At 35.4% G+C, this 17,447-nt stretch overlaps 2 protein-coding genes across 8 annotated transcripts in view; both read left to right on the forward strand.

Annotated features, from left to right (window-relative positions):
• Positions 1–8,165, forward strand: part of LOC126754841 (uncharacterized) — a 41,105-nt gene extending 32,940 nt beyond the window's left edge. For 4 of the 7 annotated variants that reach the window (XM_050467012.1, XM_050467015.1, XM_050467020.1 and 1 more), the window contains 10 exons: positions 579–716; positions 1,998–2,219; positions 2,798–2,980; positions 3,250–3,381; positions 5,661–5,817; positions 6,304–6,470; positions 6,565–6,721; positions 6,825–6,991; positions 7,058–7,240; positions 7,306–8,165. In XM_050467012.1, the coding sequence (XP_050322969.1) occupies positions 579–716; positions 1,998–2,219; positions 2,798–2,980; positions 3,250–3,381; positions 5,661–5,817; positions 6,304–6,470; positions 6,565–6,721; positions 6,825–6,991; positions 7,058–7,240; positions 7,306–7,493 (1,694 nt within the window). In that variant the 3' untranslated portion in view covers positions 7,494–8,165. The remainder of the gene's footprint in view (positions 1–578; positions 717–1,997; positions 2,220–2,797; positions 2,981–3,249; positions 3,382–5,660; positions 5,818–6,303; positions 6,471–6,564; positions 6,722–6,824; positions 6,992–7,057; positions 7,241–7,305) is intronic. The other 3 variants (XM_050467016.1, XM_050467017.1, XM_050467021.1) reach the window with 1 other exon arrangement.
• A 1,590-nt stretch (positions 8,166–9,755) lies between these two features.
• LOC126755354 (protein phtf) lies at positions 9,756–17,344 on the forward strand. Its single transcript, XM_050467865.1, has 13 exons — positions 9,756–10,364; positions 12,746–12,818; positions 13,098–13,237; positions 13,317–13,627; positions 13,703–13,902; positions 14,011–15,160; positions 15,250–15,496; positions 15,568–15,702; positions 15,766–15,944; positions 16,000–16,220; positions 16,282–16,411; positions 16,503–16,760; positions 16,841–17,344. Exons 2-13 carry the CDS (start codon positions 12,793–12,795, stop codon positions 17,066–17,068), a joined length of 3,225 nt encoding a protein of 1,074 aa, XP_050323822.1. The 5' UTR covers positions 9,756–10,364; positions 12,746–12,792; the 3' UTR covers positions 17,069–17,344.
• Positions 17,345–17,447: the final 103 nt, after the last annotated feature.

Raw genomic sequence — 17,447 nt, forward strand, 5'->3', positions numbered from 1 at the left:
GACCAACATTAATGGGCAGGTGATTTTCAATGACTCTTAAAGCTTTCAATTGCTTTAGAATGGACATTCCAGGTGCATGCCCTAAAATCGTTATCCTTAGTGCGTTTGCCATGGTCGCCATTCGAGGCTGTTTACGCTTTTTCATTGGTAGTGCTTTTTACGTGGCGGGCTCCAAACCTAGCGCATAACCCTGTGGAGGGGTTGTTTCGCCTTCTCACTTTAGCTCGCCTTCAAACGGATGTTTTCTGGCTACCCAGAGGATATTTGGTCAAAGATCGGAAGTCGTGAGCTGCTTGAGCCATATGTAAAAGAATCGTTTCTGGCCACTCCCAAGTGAATGGCAATCAGATAACTTTCCTCACTTGCGTGATCTTCTACACACGACTCCATCCTCCAGCTATAATCGCGTGAGCAGTGTCTACGCCAGTAAAGAAAGCTTCAGAGTGGCTAATGTAATTTGCTGGACATACATTTACATATAATTGCCACAACAATATGTATTTGTAAAACTGATTAACAGAAGATATGAGTCCCTGTGTTTGCTTATAACTTATAGTTTGTTGTATTTTTTATTTCAGGTGATCTTTATGAAGAAGAACAAATTCTTGCTTGGTTGCTTACGCAAAAGGATCCAAGTGGGGATGTTATCGAAGATCTTGAAGGCGAGAAACTGGTTCAACTGATCGAAGATTCCGGTGCGATTGCGGTGTATTTTTGTAAGTAAACAATATCATTTCCTTATGAAATTAGTGGCAGGCTGCAATCGGTTTGGTAGCATTAATGTGCAAAGTTGTAAGCATTTCCTAATTATTTCTATAGGGAATTGTCCATTCTTTCTAATAACTAATTCAGTGTCTCATGTGACAAGGTTGAATGCAAGAAAAAATCTTATTTCAACCAAATCCAAATATAATCATAACAGTGAAAGGTAAAATAAGGCGAACTGCCTTAAATAGTATAGTTCTATCGCTCCGAGCGGATATTACTTTTAAAAAGAAACTGTACAATTTTGCCATGACTCTAGAGAGCACTTTGAGTTCTTGAAAATCACAAAGTAGTTTTATGAATTAGGATTAAAGGAGCGAACATGTCTGAATGCTCCAGCAGTTTATTCTAAGTTTCATTTCAAGGCAAGAGTGCTCATCACATAAGAATAGACTGGCAGAAATCTCATGCTCTGTCAATGCTCTGGCTAAATTCATCACTTTTTTATATTAAAAGTTTTGATGGCCTAAAATGGGCTTTTGTTTCTCACAATAGAGCGATTCATACTTTTAAATTTATAAAATTTGTTCTTGAGATATTGAGAAATATTTCCTTATAAATTTTAACACGCACCAATAAATCGCGTTCCTTCAATTTTGAGCTTGTCAAAAAACGTATGTCCACAATTTTTTGAAGAGTGGTCGAAGGCCGGGAATTGAAAATTGTAAAACTCTTAGTTTCTCGAAACCGTTTTTGTCTATTTAATAAAGTAAAACTAATTTTATTGTTTTGCTGAATTGTCAGACCTACCGCAGATTTCTTTTCAACTTGTTACATTTATTGTTACACTTTTGCGCAAAAAGATTGCAGCACTTAGAAATATACATTACTTGTCTAATACTGATTTACTTAGTTTTAATTTAATTTTTACAAATGTAATTAACGACATAAATACTTTTACTTGAAGCTAATTTTCTAATCCGATCTTTCATTCAAGTAGTTGCGGTTCATTGGCGACAAAGAACTTCTCTTCTGTGACTAACCGTAGAATAAGACAATAGTAGATAATTTTTTTTTATTCTATCGATCGAATTTAATGATATTTTCAAACTTGAATTCTTTCCAATTTTAAATTAATTTAACAAATACAACAACGATGACAACAAACAATTTTAATAAAAACCACTTCTGACTCTACTTAAAACCCAAAATACATAAAAACAAAAACAAACTCAATAAAAATCAAATCAAAACGAAAACCAAATTCGAATTGAAATCAACGCTGAACGTAGGGAACAAAACACAATGTGACATTTGTACTTCAAAGGCAGCACGTAAGGCGAGACTGAAGAAGGAACGCGAGGCGCAGCAGCAGGAGGGCGGTGCGGGAGCAGCAGCATCTTTCGGCGGTGAGAGTGAAGCAGCCGCAGCCGAAGCAGAAGCGGGGGCCGAAGCGAGTGCCGCCAAGACAGCGACTCCATCCTCCGCCGCCGGCAGCAGCAAGCACGACGATGGTAGCGAAACATTACCGTATCACAGAAATTCCCAAGACCCCAAAAATACCGATTGTGTAAAAGAAACTTTTTGATTCCTTGCCACCTTGCGTGATTATATGCATACATATGTATATTTGTATTTTGTAAATAAGTTTGTAGAGTTTCAAAGTTTTGAGCAACCTTAAACCTTAAGTAAAAGCGTATACATACCCTCAAGTTCCGCATTTGTTTTTTTGCACGTCCAACCATTCAAAGTAAAACAAAAAGAGACCAAAAGCTCTAAAGCTCTAAACAACCTCTAGCATTCTCTACCGTTGCCCATCCTCACGTAACAAGAACTACATTTTTTTTACACTAGTCTCCTAGTGGACTTACTACTGGGTCCACCATGTACATATGATAAGCACGTAAATCTCTAAAAATATTTTGATGGGGATTTTAATCTACTAACCATCTTTCCAAAAATATGGCACCTTAAAAAATTGCGATCTTCGATCTTATGCTAACTTTCTCGCTTTTTTCTAACACTTTAATGTCTAACCCCTCTCGTATGCTAATTAATGCATAATTTTATTTTTGCTTTGGTTTCTGTATAGATGCCGATGGTTGTGAGCAGTGCACCAAAGTACTGGAAGAGTTGGAGAACATTGATGACGACTGTGATAAGCACGGTATTACATTTGTTAAGACACGAGATTTCTCTGTTGCTGACGGCTATGGCGTGCACGAGTATCCAGCCCTGGTGTACTTCGAGGGAGGTATTCCAAATGTCTTCGAAGGTAGGTAGCAACATTAGTGAAGTGCTTAAGTCCCTGAACATGTCGACAATGTCTCGAACGACTGATGTTGACTAAAATAGCCCACTTTAAGAGAATTTAGAATAGCCCCCCTCAATACAATAGATACGGAGAAAACAGAGGCTGAAAGCAGGACTATCAACTTAGGTTGCTGGCCAAGAGTTGTTCGCGACCTGAAATACTGACAAACCGCAGCGAAGAGAAATAAGTAACCAATGTCTTTAATACAATGTGCATTATTCTAACCTCAGGTGAATTGAACGAAGAAGAAGAGGTCTTACAATGGCTTATCACCCAAAAGACTGAAGATCGCATCGAGCTAATCACCCGCCAGATGCTGGAAACTATGGTTGAGGAAACACAATACTTGGCTGTTTATTTCTGTAAGTTTCCTCCAAAATTAATGGTAATCCTTTTGATTTACACTTCTTTTTGATAAGTGTTGCTTCAAATATTCTAACTGTTTCTTCCCCTGTATTGTCCATTCATAATGAACCTTCACACTACCCCACATCAACAACACTGTCAATACAACCATAAAAATATTATATAAAAAACAAACGACTACACATTCCGATCCAACACAAACCAATACCGAAACCACAAAACTCCCCAGTACCCACTGAGCGCAAAGGAAAACCACCCGCTTATTGCCGCAGTTTCTGTTCGCCTGCCTCTTTAAACGGAAGCATGAACAACACCTCGAAACACGCATCCAAACAATTTATAAAGAATTACATTTCACGCAAAAGAAAACGTATCGAAAATCAAGGTATTCACAGAAAAATACTACATAACCTACGAAATTTGTACATAACCAATTAATCTAAATACTTACACTCTGACCTATATGGAAAATGGTACATGAGCATATTTCTTTTGTATTTTCGAAACTAATTTTATGCTTCTGGGTCAGCATGATCGCAACTAAAGTTAGGTTAGCTTTGAATATTGTGTTTACTTTTTACAAAATGTCAAACAGCAGAGTATCTTTTCAAACTAAATGTCACTTGTAAAATAATAAATATAGTATATCTAAAAACTGCTTAGTCGAAATTGGTTGGGGTGATACGAGTGGTTGATTCCAAATGTATTATAAGCTACAATTAGAAGCCTTATTCTAAATCTCTGTTTTCAGCAAACTGACGTAAAACATACAAATAATTCCCGAAACTCCTTCTTTCATACAAAAATATATGTATATGTCACGATAAGTTTAGAATTGGTGAGCTCATATAATGCCACTTTACAAGATTTTCCCGAAATCAAAGGGCCTGAATCTTTTAAATACTCCCATGGTGAATAAATAATTAAAGTCTAAAATAATTGATTCTGCGCTTTAATCCGTCAATGCCCATAAAATATTTTGAAAGAAAGATTAAATACAAAATCTAAAGCTAATATTTTCATGTCCGAAACAGTCATTAAACTAAACACAAAAAATAAAATCCAAACATAGCTTATTTGAATGTTATTATGTTGAATAGGTTCTTTGTTGTATGTGACTTCGTAAAGGTAATTTATATTCCTATGCACTGTAATACACTTCAAAGAGATTTCGGCCATGCGCGGCCATTTCCGTTGACCCTTCGGAAAAAAGATGCGCCCCGTTTGGCAGGATATCTCCTTACAGGATCATCTAAAATACGTGTTTTGGTTAAAACCTTAACTTAGAGCTTGGACGAAGGAAAAATAGCTGAAAATTTTATTTTTGGCAGACATTTTTACAAAAAATGAAAATTTTGCGACTTCTTTTTTCAAACAGTTGTAATCGATAAAAATCCTTCGTTCAAATCTTTAGGAATAGTATCTTAAAGGCCTGTGTAAAATTTAATGAAGATCCGTCTTGAGAAATATTGCCAACCGACTTCAAAAACACAGTTTCGAGAAAAAACGCGTTTAAAGACGGCGCACTTAGCCTAGCTAGCCTCGAGCGCACAAGTTCTGAAGGCTGTATCTCCGAAACTATTACTCGGAACAATTTGAAAATTTAGGAAAATATCCTAGAGATGTTGCAGAATTTAATAAGACATTAACAAAAAATCAATTTTGAAACCCGTAAACCCATGTAACCCCTTAAAGATTTATAAAGTAGATTGTTATTGCGTGAAGTTTATATAATACGATTATTAAGAGTTTTTTTTCAAAACGGAAAACGGAATTCCAAGAATTTGCATTGTATATGTTACACATGTATCAATTTATTGTATTTAGTTTGGAAATGAATACCTTAATTTTTGGCGTTTTCTTTCTCTGTCCCCATGTAACACAACTAATTAAATTTTCTTTTTTAAGCTAACTTAATGCACAATTTTGCCTTGCTCCTGGAGGCACAAAAGTATGCAAATCCGAAATACTAAATTTGTAGATATACTATATAAATAGTATTTTTTATAATAACAATAATAACATCTGTCTTCTTTAACTTATTTCTAACCTTCCAAACAATAGATAAATATCAATTGCAATTAATCCAAAGAAATACTAACGATTAATTATTTGAACATCTAGTGCGTTCCATATTTGAAATACACATTAACTTAAAATATTTATAAAAATTCCCACGATGTTACTGTAATAATATCAAATAATGATTCTAGCTGTTGAAATTGATAATTATTGGTTTAAGACTAAAAATCGTTCATTGTTTTTCGTTATCCAGACAAAATCAACTGTAATATTTGCGATCAAATTCTGGAAGGCCTTGAACTGATCGACGACGAATGTGATGTCTTTGGTATCCATATGGTCAAAATACAGGATCCGCAACTGGCAAAACGTTATTCGATAAAGACATTCCCAGCGCTTGTGTACTTCCGGTAAAGTATTGCCAATTGTGTTCCAATTAAATGTCGCAAAAGAAACGAGCCGAATTAGAATATATTGGAAGGTTTTTTTAATAAATTCGGTTGATGCAATGCGAGTGGTTTCAAATAGATTCATTTAGAATTGCCTAAGAAAGTTGGGAGTTTCATTAACGCCATCTTGATAACTCCATTCTCTCTCTCAATTTAATGCCAGTGGATCTAAGAGTTAAATTACCAACAAGTTGTTCAACGACTGAGTAAATATCCGTCTATTTAAAAAGAAACCTTATCTCCAACTGAATCAAAGTATTTACTCATTCAAAATCAAGAAGCACTGAACATTTATTGAGTATTTCATCAACCCCGCAACTAATATGCTTTCAAACTTATAAGCGATAATATCAGGGGGTCCTAGGTCCTACGTTATCTTAGAAGACATCAATGCCTTCTTTTATGTCTGACTGCATTTGTATTAATTTGGCATTTTCTTTCATAAAGAAACGGAAATCCTCTGCTTTTTGAAGGCGATCTACAAAACGAACAATCGGTTTTGGAATGGCTAATTGACGATGACAACCGCGAATTGGCAGATGAAATTGAAGAAGTAAACGAACGTATGCTGGATCGCTTAATGGCTGAGTCTACGCTATTAGTGGTGTTCTTTTGTAAGTAACGATGTTTCTAATTAACTTCAAGATATCTCTTTGTCTGTGGGAATATTTTCTTTAACCAATCAATTTAATATACAAAACATTATAGATGAAGAAGATTGTGCCGAGTGTGAGGAAATTCTCGAGGAACTAGAAGAGATTGACGGCGAAGCTGACATGTTTGGCATTGACTTCGTGAAGATTGCAAGCATCGAAGCGGCTAAGAAATACGATGTCGTGAATATTCCCTCACTGGTCTACTTTAGGTGAGTAAATTAATATTTGAAAAAAGAGTTTTTGCTTCGAATTAGGCGAAAATAGTGAACAAAAAGTTTACCAATAACAATCACTGCCTGATTTATATTTCAGAAAACAAGTTCCTGTTTTGTACGACGGTGATTTGCACCAACACGACAAAATTATAACCTGGTTGACCTCACAAGATGTTTTCGAAATCAAAAATGAAATTGAGGAAGTAAATCGTAAAATGTTAGATAAACTGCTCGAGGAAAACGAATTTATAACGGTGTTCTTTTGTAAGTAATATTAACTCATACAAAATATCGGAAAAGCTTTTCACAACATACGACATAACCCTTTAGATGAACATAATCAGCAAGACAGTATCGCTGCACTGGAAAAATTGGAAAACATCGATAGTGAAACGGATAACTTGGACATTACATTCGTTAAGATGGCCGATTCGCGTTATGCCAAGAAATGGGGTGTTACAAAGCTGCCAGCTATGGTATATTTCCGAAGAAGGTTCCCCAGCATTTATAGAGGTTGGTGCGGGAAATTTTGTTTTAGGAAAATCTGAAATATCTATGCGTTTCGAATTTCTTCGTAGGTGATCTTCTTTCCGAAGATGAGGTTTTGGAATGGTTACGCAAAAATCGCTTCCGCCAGCCAGAACTGAATATATTCATGTATGCGCTAATCGCATTGGCCGTTGGTTTCTTATTATACACTGCCTTCCTGTTGCAATGCTTTAAGCCGGCGCCACCGCCACCGCCGCAACACCCAAAACAGTCGTGATAAATTAAAAACCAAAAAACAATAAATAGTTACCATTAATTAAAGCGTAAAGAGGAATAATGAATACACTGGAAAAAGTCTATAAATTGGAGAAAACATTTCAAACACACATTTCAATAAATACATCGACAAAAGAATTAAAGATTTTTCGAATTATCATCCAATTCTATCGTCTAAATTAGACGTAAGGAGAACTACTACAACGAATTTTTAGCAAACATAGATCCGAAAACGAATCCAAATAAACATTTACAAATAGAGAGAGAGAGACATACAAAGGATCGATTGAAGTACATTTCGGGAATACTATCAGAGAGACAAAAGAAATACTTCTTGGCGAAAAATTAAAAATTAAGTCCACAAATATGCAAAAGCTAGACCGCCGCAACTAAAACCCAAACGAAATCTACAATGTATTTGTGTAAAGGCAATTGAGAAACTTAATTGATTCGTTGCCGTACGATTGTCGAAAATGAATTTGAATTTATTAAATAAACTTCTGCGAATTATTTATTACTGCACGTATATATGTACATGTATGTGTGCAGATATACACGCGCACACGACATTACATGTTTAAGCCGTTTGTATTCGCATATATGTATGTATAAATATGAATTTTTTGCTACAAAATGGATAAAATAAACTATTTTTTGGATGATAAGAAGCGAATGTGTGTTTATTTTCGATTTATGGGTTGGCAAAGACTGATTAACATTTTATCAGTAATTTAGATTGAAATTTAACAGTATTTTTATGTCTCACAAAGTTGATTGAATTTTGGTATAATTTCATGCCCTACGATTGGCAAGCAACGCAAATCATAGTTTTTCTTTGAAAATTAGGAAGGATGCGTCAACTTCGGCGACACTGAAGCCATAATACCCTTCACAATTGCAGTTTTTATAATATAAATGATATGAAAAATTATTTATTTTGATTTTAAACGGACAGTGTGAATGACAGCTAAAAGCAATAGTGGTCCTATTTGAACATTTGGCAAGAGTCAAAGCCAAATTTCATGAAAGTATCTTGTCAAACAGGAAGTTTTCCATACAATGAGTTGAGTTTGATTGTTCAAGTTCAGCATTATCCGATATCGGTTCCGACAAATAGGCCAGACAAGGACGTGGGAAAAATTTCAGATCGATATCTCCAAAATTGAGAGACTAGTTGACGTATATACCGACGGACAGACGGACAGCTCGTCACGGTGGTCATTTATATACATACATACATACTTAATAAGATCTCCGATGTTTCAGAATTTTACAAGCTTCGTGGCAAATTGAATATACTGTTCAGGGTATAATAAAAAAATGTGCAAGTACATTCACATAAAAAGGTTACGACGCGAAGTCAAGCAAAATCTCCGCCAATCTTTTTCATTGAGGCATATCTTTTGTTTCCTTCGCTTCTTTGTTTCTGTATGAACTGATAAGCAAAGCGAGGAAAGATGTATGTGAATGGGCCTATGCAGTCCTCAATGCATCACAGATCATTGAAATATTTTTCTATGATTTCATGAGGGAGATCGTTCATGCCTTTCTTACTGATAGGATGCATAAGTTAACCGGTGTTAATCTATTGGAGTTTCATCATCTTAAACCCTGCCCTTAACAATAACAATAAGTGCACTCAGCTGTTGGTGTCTCTTATCAGAAGATTTTGACAGTTATCCCTTATCAATACTTTGTTCCAAACAGTGTTGCCAACACTTGTACAACCTAGGATGTTTTGCGGATCTCTCCTTCAATGCAGCAATCAGTTTATGAAACAAGTGCTTGATTCAATTATATAATATAACGTCTTGTCGATAGCCCAAAAACAACAATTTGACAAAAGCAATTGGATTCATAATGTCAAAATCAGCCGTTTTCTTTTGTATTGTTTTATTTTTATGATTCAAAAATTAATTCTTAAAAAATTTCCACCAAAGAAAATGCATTTTTTTAGTGGTAACTAGTGGTAACATGAAAACAGAAAACGCATGAAAAAAGAAAATCATAAGTGATTTTGATATTATAGAAACAAACACTTCCTTCGTAAGAAGAAGCACGCTCCGTGTCGACACAACCTTCTATAATTGAATCATGAACAAGTGTAAATACTACATTGTTCGTTCAAATCATTCAGTCAAATATTATTTTTTACTAAAAATCACTCATAAAAACTGTTTGTGTATATTTTCCATTCATTTATAAAATAAGCAAAATCATATCTTGGTGTTTAAAAACCGCAACACTGTTTCGCTTTTCAGAGGTGGGCACAGAACAATCGCAAATAGTTCCAAGTGAAATCGTGAAACAGCGAATAGAAGAAAGAAAATTGACATTTGTTTTGGGTCAGCAGAAGAACGAAATAAAAACAAAATTGAAAAAGATTTGGTTATCCGAATACCAGTAAAGGCAGAGAACTTTGTCTTGCAGCTGCTAGTACATATGTATGTACACTTATAACATTCGTTGCATACGCTACCAAGACTCACTGTGAGCAGCCAAGTTGACAAGTGGAGAGAGTTAGCAATGTGTGCCGGAAGAATAAAACACCATTGAGAGCACTGTTATTATTGGATATTGAGTGGAGCTACGCTCACCTGGAGGCGAAAACAAAAAGTTTACATTTGATTTTGATGTGGAAACCAAATCAAAGGGAGGAACAATTTTCAGTTAGTTTTTGTTGTTCCGCGACTGCTGTGAATTGGATAATAAACGCGCTTGTCTCACGGACATATTATGGTGCCATATCAAATGAGAAGAACACTAAGAAATATTAACTAAACTGGCAGCCGTGGAAAGAATAAAAAATCGTTTGAAAAATAAATGAATTAATAAAGTGAAACGAATTTCAAAAAAATTAATGCGTAAATTGGTAAGTTTGACTTTGTGAAAATAAATTAGTATTTGCAGTTGTGGATTTAGGTTTATTGCTAATATAATTGATTCACCTACAAAGTGTAGCATCGAAAACAGATGTGCTAGTAAACAATAATAATAACCTTGAACTCACTCCAACTAACCAACCTAGACGTTGAAACTACTCTTGGTAAATTAGTGATTATTACAATTTGCATAAGCCGAACTCACATTATCCCAAAAAAGGCCAACACTCGGTACCTAATAAAAAGTTCTAAAAAGCAGATAAAATGCTCTAGCCTCAGCGACGTCTTAAACAGCTGTTGACATGCTTGTTTTACTGCACGCCAAACATATATATTTACTCTTAAATATGTTGATATGTGTGGGATGCATGTGCCTCCAATCATCGATCTCACAATGCGGAAGTCTCAACCCATTTATTTTGTGTTTTGGCACCGTTTATATTAATCTTCTAATATTTTCTTTGTTTTTGAAATGTATATGCCTTTATTATACCGTAGCCATGTATGGTAAATATTTTGTCTTTTAATTAACATTGTCCAGCAAGTCTATTTTGCAATTTACAGACTCTGGATGTAAAGTCGCGAGTGAAGGTGAAAGTTGTCAGCCCCACAGTTTCTGTTGTTAAAATTTACACCAATATTATGCCTTGGGTTATGTATATATATACATACATATATGTATGTATGTTTATGTTTGTAGTCTTGTAAATGCTAACCAGCCTAGTAGGAAACTTTCAGGCTGGTGTGAGTGGTAATTGGACGAAATGTGTTAACATAGAAGATTTCTTTTCTATACAAATGTTTACTCACTTAAATTTAAATTTTATTATATAGTTGTATTCATTTTCTGCTTTCGACTCTTCATTGCTGTTATCAAACAGCTTATGCTTATGAATTTTACACAAAGCTTTCCAATGCAAGCTTGTGCTTAATACTCATTTGGGACCTAATGAGAATGACTGTTCAAATACTGATTAATTGCAAATATGTATGCATGTCTGATAATATATATGCTATGCGTACATACATATTTACATATGTAATGTATGTATCCAAATTTTTCTATTTTATTGCTAATTGTTATGTAGATAACTTTTGTATATTTAAAATAGAGCTATAACTGTGCAAATACCTACAAATAAAGATCTTAGTAACATATATTATCTTCTTATTAGAAAAGATCGATATAGATAGTCTCCTTAAATGTATGGTACACCCAACCACATATTATTCTTCCCAGTAGGGTTGTGACTAACGGATGTATTAGTTGCTATAACTATGGTTTCCCATACATTTTAACTTCATATGTTAGATATAAAAACTCCTCACTCGATCTGAGAACCATTAATAAATATATTTATTTAATATTTGATACGACTAGAAGTTAATTGGATATTAATAACTTCGTGTTCGCTTGTACATGAAAATAAACTTATGCACACCTTTTGTGAAACTTTTACTAACTAAATGAAATTATATCATGGTATAGTCCCAAATATGTTTCAATAAGTTTGATTGCTTATAACAACGAGCACAAATATTACGATAAATGTATTAATATTGTTACAAACGCTCACTTTTTGTTAAGCGACGTATCAGTTCAAAACCATGCTGCATACATACATACATACATATGTATATATGCATGTTGTTTAAGTACCTGCATATAAAAAAAAGAATTTTCTCTAATTACATGTTCATATTCCATTACTACTCGATTGCGCCTAAAAGCACCAAATTAGTGTTTGACTTTCTAAATATAAATGTTTATGTTTATAATTTTATACTTTTTGTCTTATTTGCTCGTAATTTTTTTAATATTTCAAATTTGCAAAACGATTTCAACTAATTCTGACCTAAACTTCATTTATGATTTTTCTACGCTGTTTTGGGTGCAAACTTTTGGTTGCTAACTTGCAGTCTACGGTTATTCCCATAATTTTGTTTTACAAAAAAAGAGCAACAAGCAATGTGACATTGAGAGCTGCATACACAACGTGTATTTTTTCTCTTGTCACATCATGATATTATTAAAATTCAGTGTATAAAAATATATAATATGTTTAATTTTATTAAAGATTCCAATATATTAAATGTAGACACATTAGTTGGGTTTATATGCACATATATTCTGAGTTAATTATGTTGATTTTATTTTAAATACCTTAGATACGAAGCAAAATGTTTTGATAACACTTGAACACCACTCGGGTTTGATCCTTTCAAATTGCTAGTGTATAATTCCAAATTTTTCGGAGCGAGCGATATATAAAGGAGAATATGTACATAAATGCATTATCTATATAATCTACTTAACTATTTCACTATTATTATGTTTATACATGTGGATATTTTCAATTCTTGTTTTCAGATATTTCATAGGAAATCTTTCGAGCGAAATCGTATGTAAACACTACTATGAAATTGGATGAAATTGTTGCGTGGTGAGTTCTTTTCGAAAATGGTATTACAGTTAGACCAGTCTTACGTTGTTTCAGTATGAACTGTTAAGCAAAGCGAGGAAAGTTTTATGTGAATGGAACTTTATATACTTGCGATGCAAAAATTTAACTCACTCACTTCTAACATATTTATTTATTTATTTATTAATATCAGAATAAACTTATGTAATGTCTTCCAAAATATTTTTCTATACACGTAAAATACCAAATACACCATGTTTGCCGATTTTTTTTCCAATTCGCCACTTACTATTATTTTAGGTATCAGAAAAAGATTGGCACCTACGATAAGCAGCAATGGGAGAAAACTGTGGAGCAGAAAATTTTAGATGGTTTTAACAGTGTTACACTTAAAAATGCAAAGCTCAAAACAGACCTGATTGATGTCGATTTAGTTAGAGGTTTGTTTGCCAAAAATCCCACTGAATATGTAACATTTTCAAATACTAATATTTACACAATTTATTTCCCTTTGAGTAGGCTCCACATTTCCAAAGGCCAAGCCAAAACAATCTCTTCTAACTGTGATACGTTTGGCCGTGTTGCGGTACTTCTTCTTGCCTGTCTTTTCACGATGGTGGGTGAAACAAACATCGCCAAACACGTTCGCCGTGCTGCTATTAATGTACATCACACAAATGGTTACTTGGGCAATGTACACCTTCAATTTACAACGATTTGGTGGTATCGATAACACAAACACATCTTCGTCTCTCATAGACACAAATTTGACGAGGAGCAATGCGACCAAGGCCGATCTAAATTATGGAAGTAATCAGGTAGAAGAAGAGGTACGAACATGCATGCGTATGCTGAAAATTTATGCGCACAAGGACACATAATTATTTTGGGTTCCCTTTTAATAGCACGTTGTCACCTTATCGGACCTGATTATACCTATGGTATTGGGCTTGCTGCTCAGTTTTATACACTCGCAAATAGTGGCAACTAATATTTTAACTAGTGTAAAGTCCAAACATAGACGCTGTTCGAATGCCAGCCACAGTGGCAGACCACCACGACAAAGTGGTGAGAATCGTGTACGCAGGCGCAAGAAACTTGTTAGGTAAATTTTCACAGACATCAGTAAAACGCATTTCAAATCACTCACGTAAACATATGCACACATACACATATGAATATATTTTATTTAACATAAATATTTACTATATAGATTGCGTAATCAAGATTCTACTGATGCTTCAACACAACAACAGCAGGCTGCAATAGTGCAACAACAACAACAGCAGCAGCAACAGATAACCACTACACAAAGTACACAACAAACACGCTTAATATGTGCCATGCAAAGAATGCAAGCGAATTCCGGGAAGCTAACCAAAATAAATAATGTCACTACTAATGTCGTGGAATCGGCGCCAAGCAATGGGGCTGCCGATATAAACGACTCCACAACGCCAAAGAAACGGCCACCAGTGCCACCAAAAGTAACACCAGCTCGCATTGGCAGCGCCGAGACCTTCAACAATACGACCATAACCACGACCGGCATTCGTCGCTGCACCAGTCCCGCCAAACTGAAGCTTGATCTCAAATGCGCAACGGAAGCGACGACAACTGCTGCAGACTTTAGCAGTACCAGCACCGATTGCAATACCGATAACCATAGTCCTACGAATAGTCATAGTTTAGGAAATAAGAAACGAAATGTAAATTGGCACTCGCCCATACATAACTATGCCATAGTAAGTAGCGAACCGACTGTGGTGAGTACACAAGAGAAGCAACAACAAACCTCACCGCAATCACTGTCATCCCCCTCCGGCTCCGCTTCAGTATCGGCAGCGACCACCACCACGACTAGTGAAAGCAATTCTCCGAATACAACATGCGGCTCCACAGGAACAGTGCGTAATAAAAGTGGTGCAATTGATGCCAGTTCTACCACTTCGAGCGCTGACTCTTCTCCCAGCAGCAAAATGGTACGCATCGATACGTGCGTACAAGAATTTTATGATGATCTCATAAGGCGAACTGATTGCCTAGTTTCCGAACATCGAAAGGAAAATATGGCGGATCATAGCGCGGGCGGCGTTGCTGCTGCGTCTGTGTCTACGAGTGCGCCCAACCAAGGTTCCTTGGCGATACCAGCACTTCGTAACAACAATCGACGCCAAATCTGTGAAGATGATGGCTTTGAGAGTCTGAATGGCAAAAGTTCAAGTGGGGAGGAAATGAATATAGCACTACCGGTTTCGTATGCAGAGACACCGGCGCTGACCGAAGAGAATAAACTACGTTTGCGATTAAATGCAACCAATCGGATAGAACGATTGGAAGATACCAGCAGTTATGAAGGAGAGGTGAGTTTAGATATCACAAACAATCTATTGTCCTTTATTATAAAAAGTTTTGCAAACTTTTTTGATTTGCATTATGAATGTTGGCGCAGCCACAATCAAACCCTTATTATCGCCTCAAACCGCTGAATGAAAAAATGCGGCCACTCGCCTCATGTGAAATCTATCAGCCATCGAGGAAACTAAATGTTTCCGTTGCAGCAGATGTAAGCAGTGGCGAAACCGATGAAGAGGGTGACGATGGAGAGACTATATCTAGTCCTGCTTCGCTGGGCAACGCTTCTAATTATACTGAGTGTACAACTTCTGCTACAGAATGGCTTGGTGTAACCACAAACAGTAATATTATTAAACTAATTAATTAATATTCCTACAAATCTCTTAAAACTCATGTTATGGAATTTTCACAGGTGAAGAATGCAGTTACAGTTCGGAGTTGGAGAATTCTGATAACTATAAAAGTAATCAGTTTTCAGATGAGGATGGCTACGATGCAGATTTCATGCCCACCACCATTTTGAATCCACACGGCACGTCAGATCGCAGTAAGTTCAGAATGCTTTCAAGCGCGAACCAATAATTTTTTTATTTGGATATATCTCTGTCAGTCAGTTGCACTGTTTGGGAACAACGCGAGATAAAAAAAGCACAAATGTCCGTGCTTGAGATTTCATCCTGTATTATTGAGCGCGTTGAGTCAATGCCGGAAACAAACGACTACATCTATATTGGTCTGGGGTTCTCATTCATTCTCTCTTTAATACCATCTTTTTGTCGGTTGTGTGAAGTATTTTCGTCATTTAGTGTTCCTCATACTTTGTGCTACTTCTTATTTGCCTTAGGTAACCATCGACAGCGCCAATGCCAATGAAATCAATTACCTTGAAGTTCCTATGCTGCTATGGCAAAAAGCAGCATTTTCCTTATGGAAAATATTTGGCTTTGCCTTTGGTAGTACCCAGTGGGAGCGCACTGTGTTGGTCATAAGCTTCCTCCAACGCCTCTGTCTCACTACAATTCTTTTCATTGTGTTCGCTGTGGCAGAACGGACTTTCAAACAGAAGTGGGTGAATTTGCACAAAATATGGCAAAAATATATCCAAATCTTTTAACTCAATTTATAGATTCCTCTATGCTAAGCTCTTCTCACATCTAACTTCATCGCGTCGTGCACGTAAATCCAACCTGCCACATTTTCGGTTAAATAAAGTACGAAATATCAAGACTTGGCTTAGTGTACGCTCATATCTCAAGGTAAAATATATAGGAATGAAATAATTGTATACCTAATTAAAGCTATAGACATGTATATACATATATGAAATAATATGTCGTTATTTTCAAGAAACGTGGGCCGCAACGTTCTGTCGACGTCATTGTGTCAGCGGCATTCATAGTCACCTTACTATTGCTGGCTTTTCTCAGTGTGGAATGGCTTAAGGACTCGGTGCATTTACACTCCCATTTAAATTTAGAGGCGCTGATGTGGTCTACAACAATTGGGATATTTTTGGTCCGATTTATGACTCTTGGCAATAAAATACATCACAAATATCGAAGCGTCTCTGTTCTCATAACTGAACAAATAAATTTATATTTACAGGTATTTAACACATCATTCATAACAGATCTATTTACGTGAGTTAAACTTTGTCATTCAATTATTTTTCGATTTCAACGCAGATTGAACAAAAGCCTAAAAAAAAAGACGAACTTATGGTATCCAACAGCGTACTCAAATTGGCTGCTGATCTGCTTAAAGAATTGGAAACACCCTTCAAAATATCAGGACTTAGCGCCAATCCCTATTTGTTTACCACAGTGAAAGTTGTCATACTCTCCGCTCTGTCGGGTGTGTTAAGCGAGATGTTGGGTTTCAAATTGAAACTTCACAAAATTAAAATTAAGTAAACCGGAAAAATTAAACAAAATATTTTAAATATTCCAAGGATGTAATCTGGACCCCCTAACGTGCTTGAATCGTACAAATTCAACCGAAACAGTAGTAGCACTAAGTTTCAAAATTTATGTATAACCACATAATTTATTATTTAAAATATTTCAAGTGGTCTTATTTTTGCTCTGATAATTTAAATTCAATATTTTAATCGGATACTTTTCATATATGAAAATGAATAAAAAAAATGTGTATTTAATTTCAACTAATAAAGAAGGATACAACCCAAAGGAAGTCTTTATACTTATGTACATACATGAAACGAGCTTTTATAGTACTGTTGAAAGAAAACTAAAGCTATATTAAAGGTAATACCAATTATATAAAAGCAAT

This window comes from Bactrocera neohumeralis, chromosome 4, assembly GCF_024586455.1.
Source record: "Bactrocera neohumeralis isolate Rockhampton chromosome 4, APGP_CSIRO_Bneo_wtdbg2-racon-allhic-juicebox.fasta_v2, whole genome shotgun sequence".
Lineage (NCBI taxonomy): Eukaryota > Metazoa > Arthropoda > Insecta > Diptera > Tephritidae > Bactrocera > Bactrocera neohumeralis.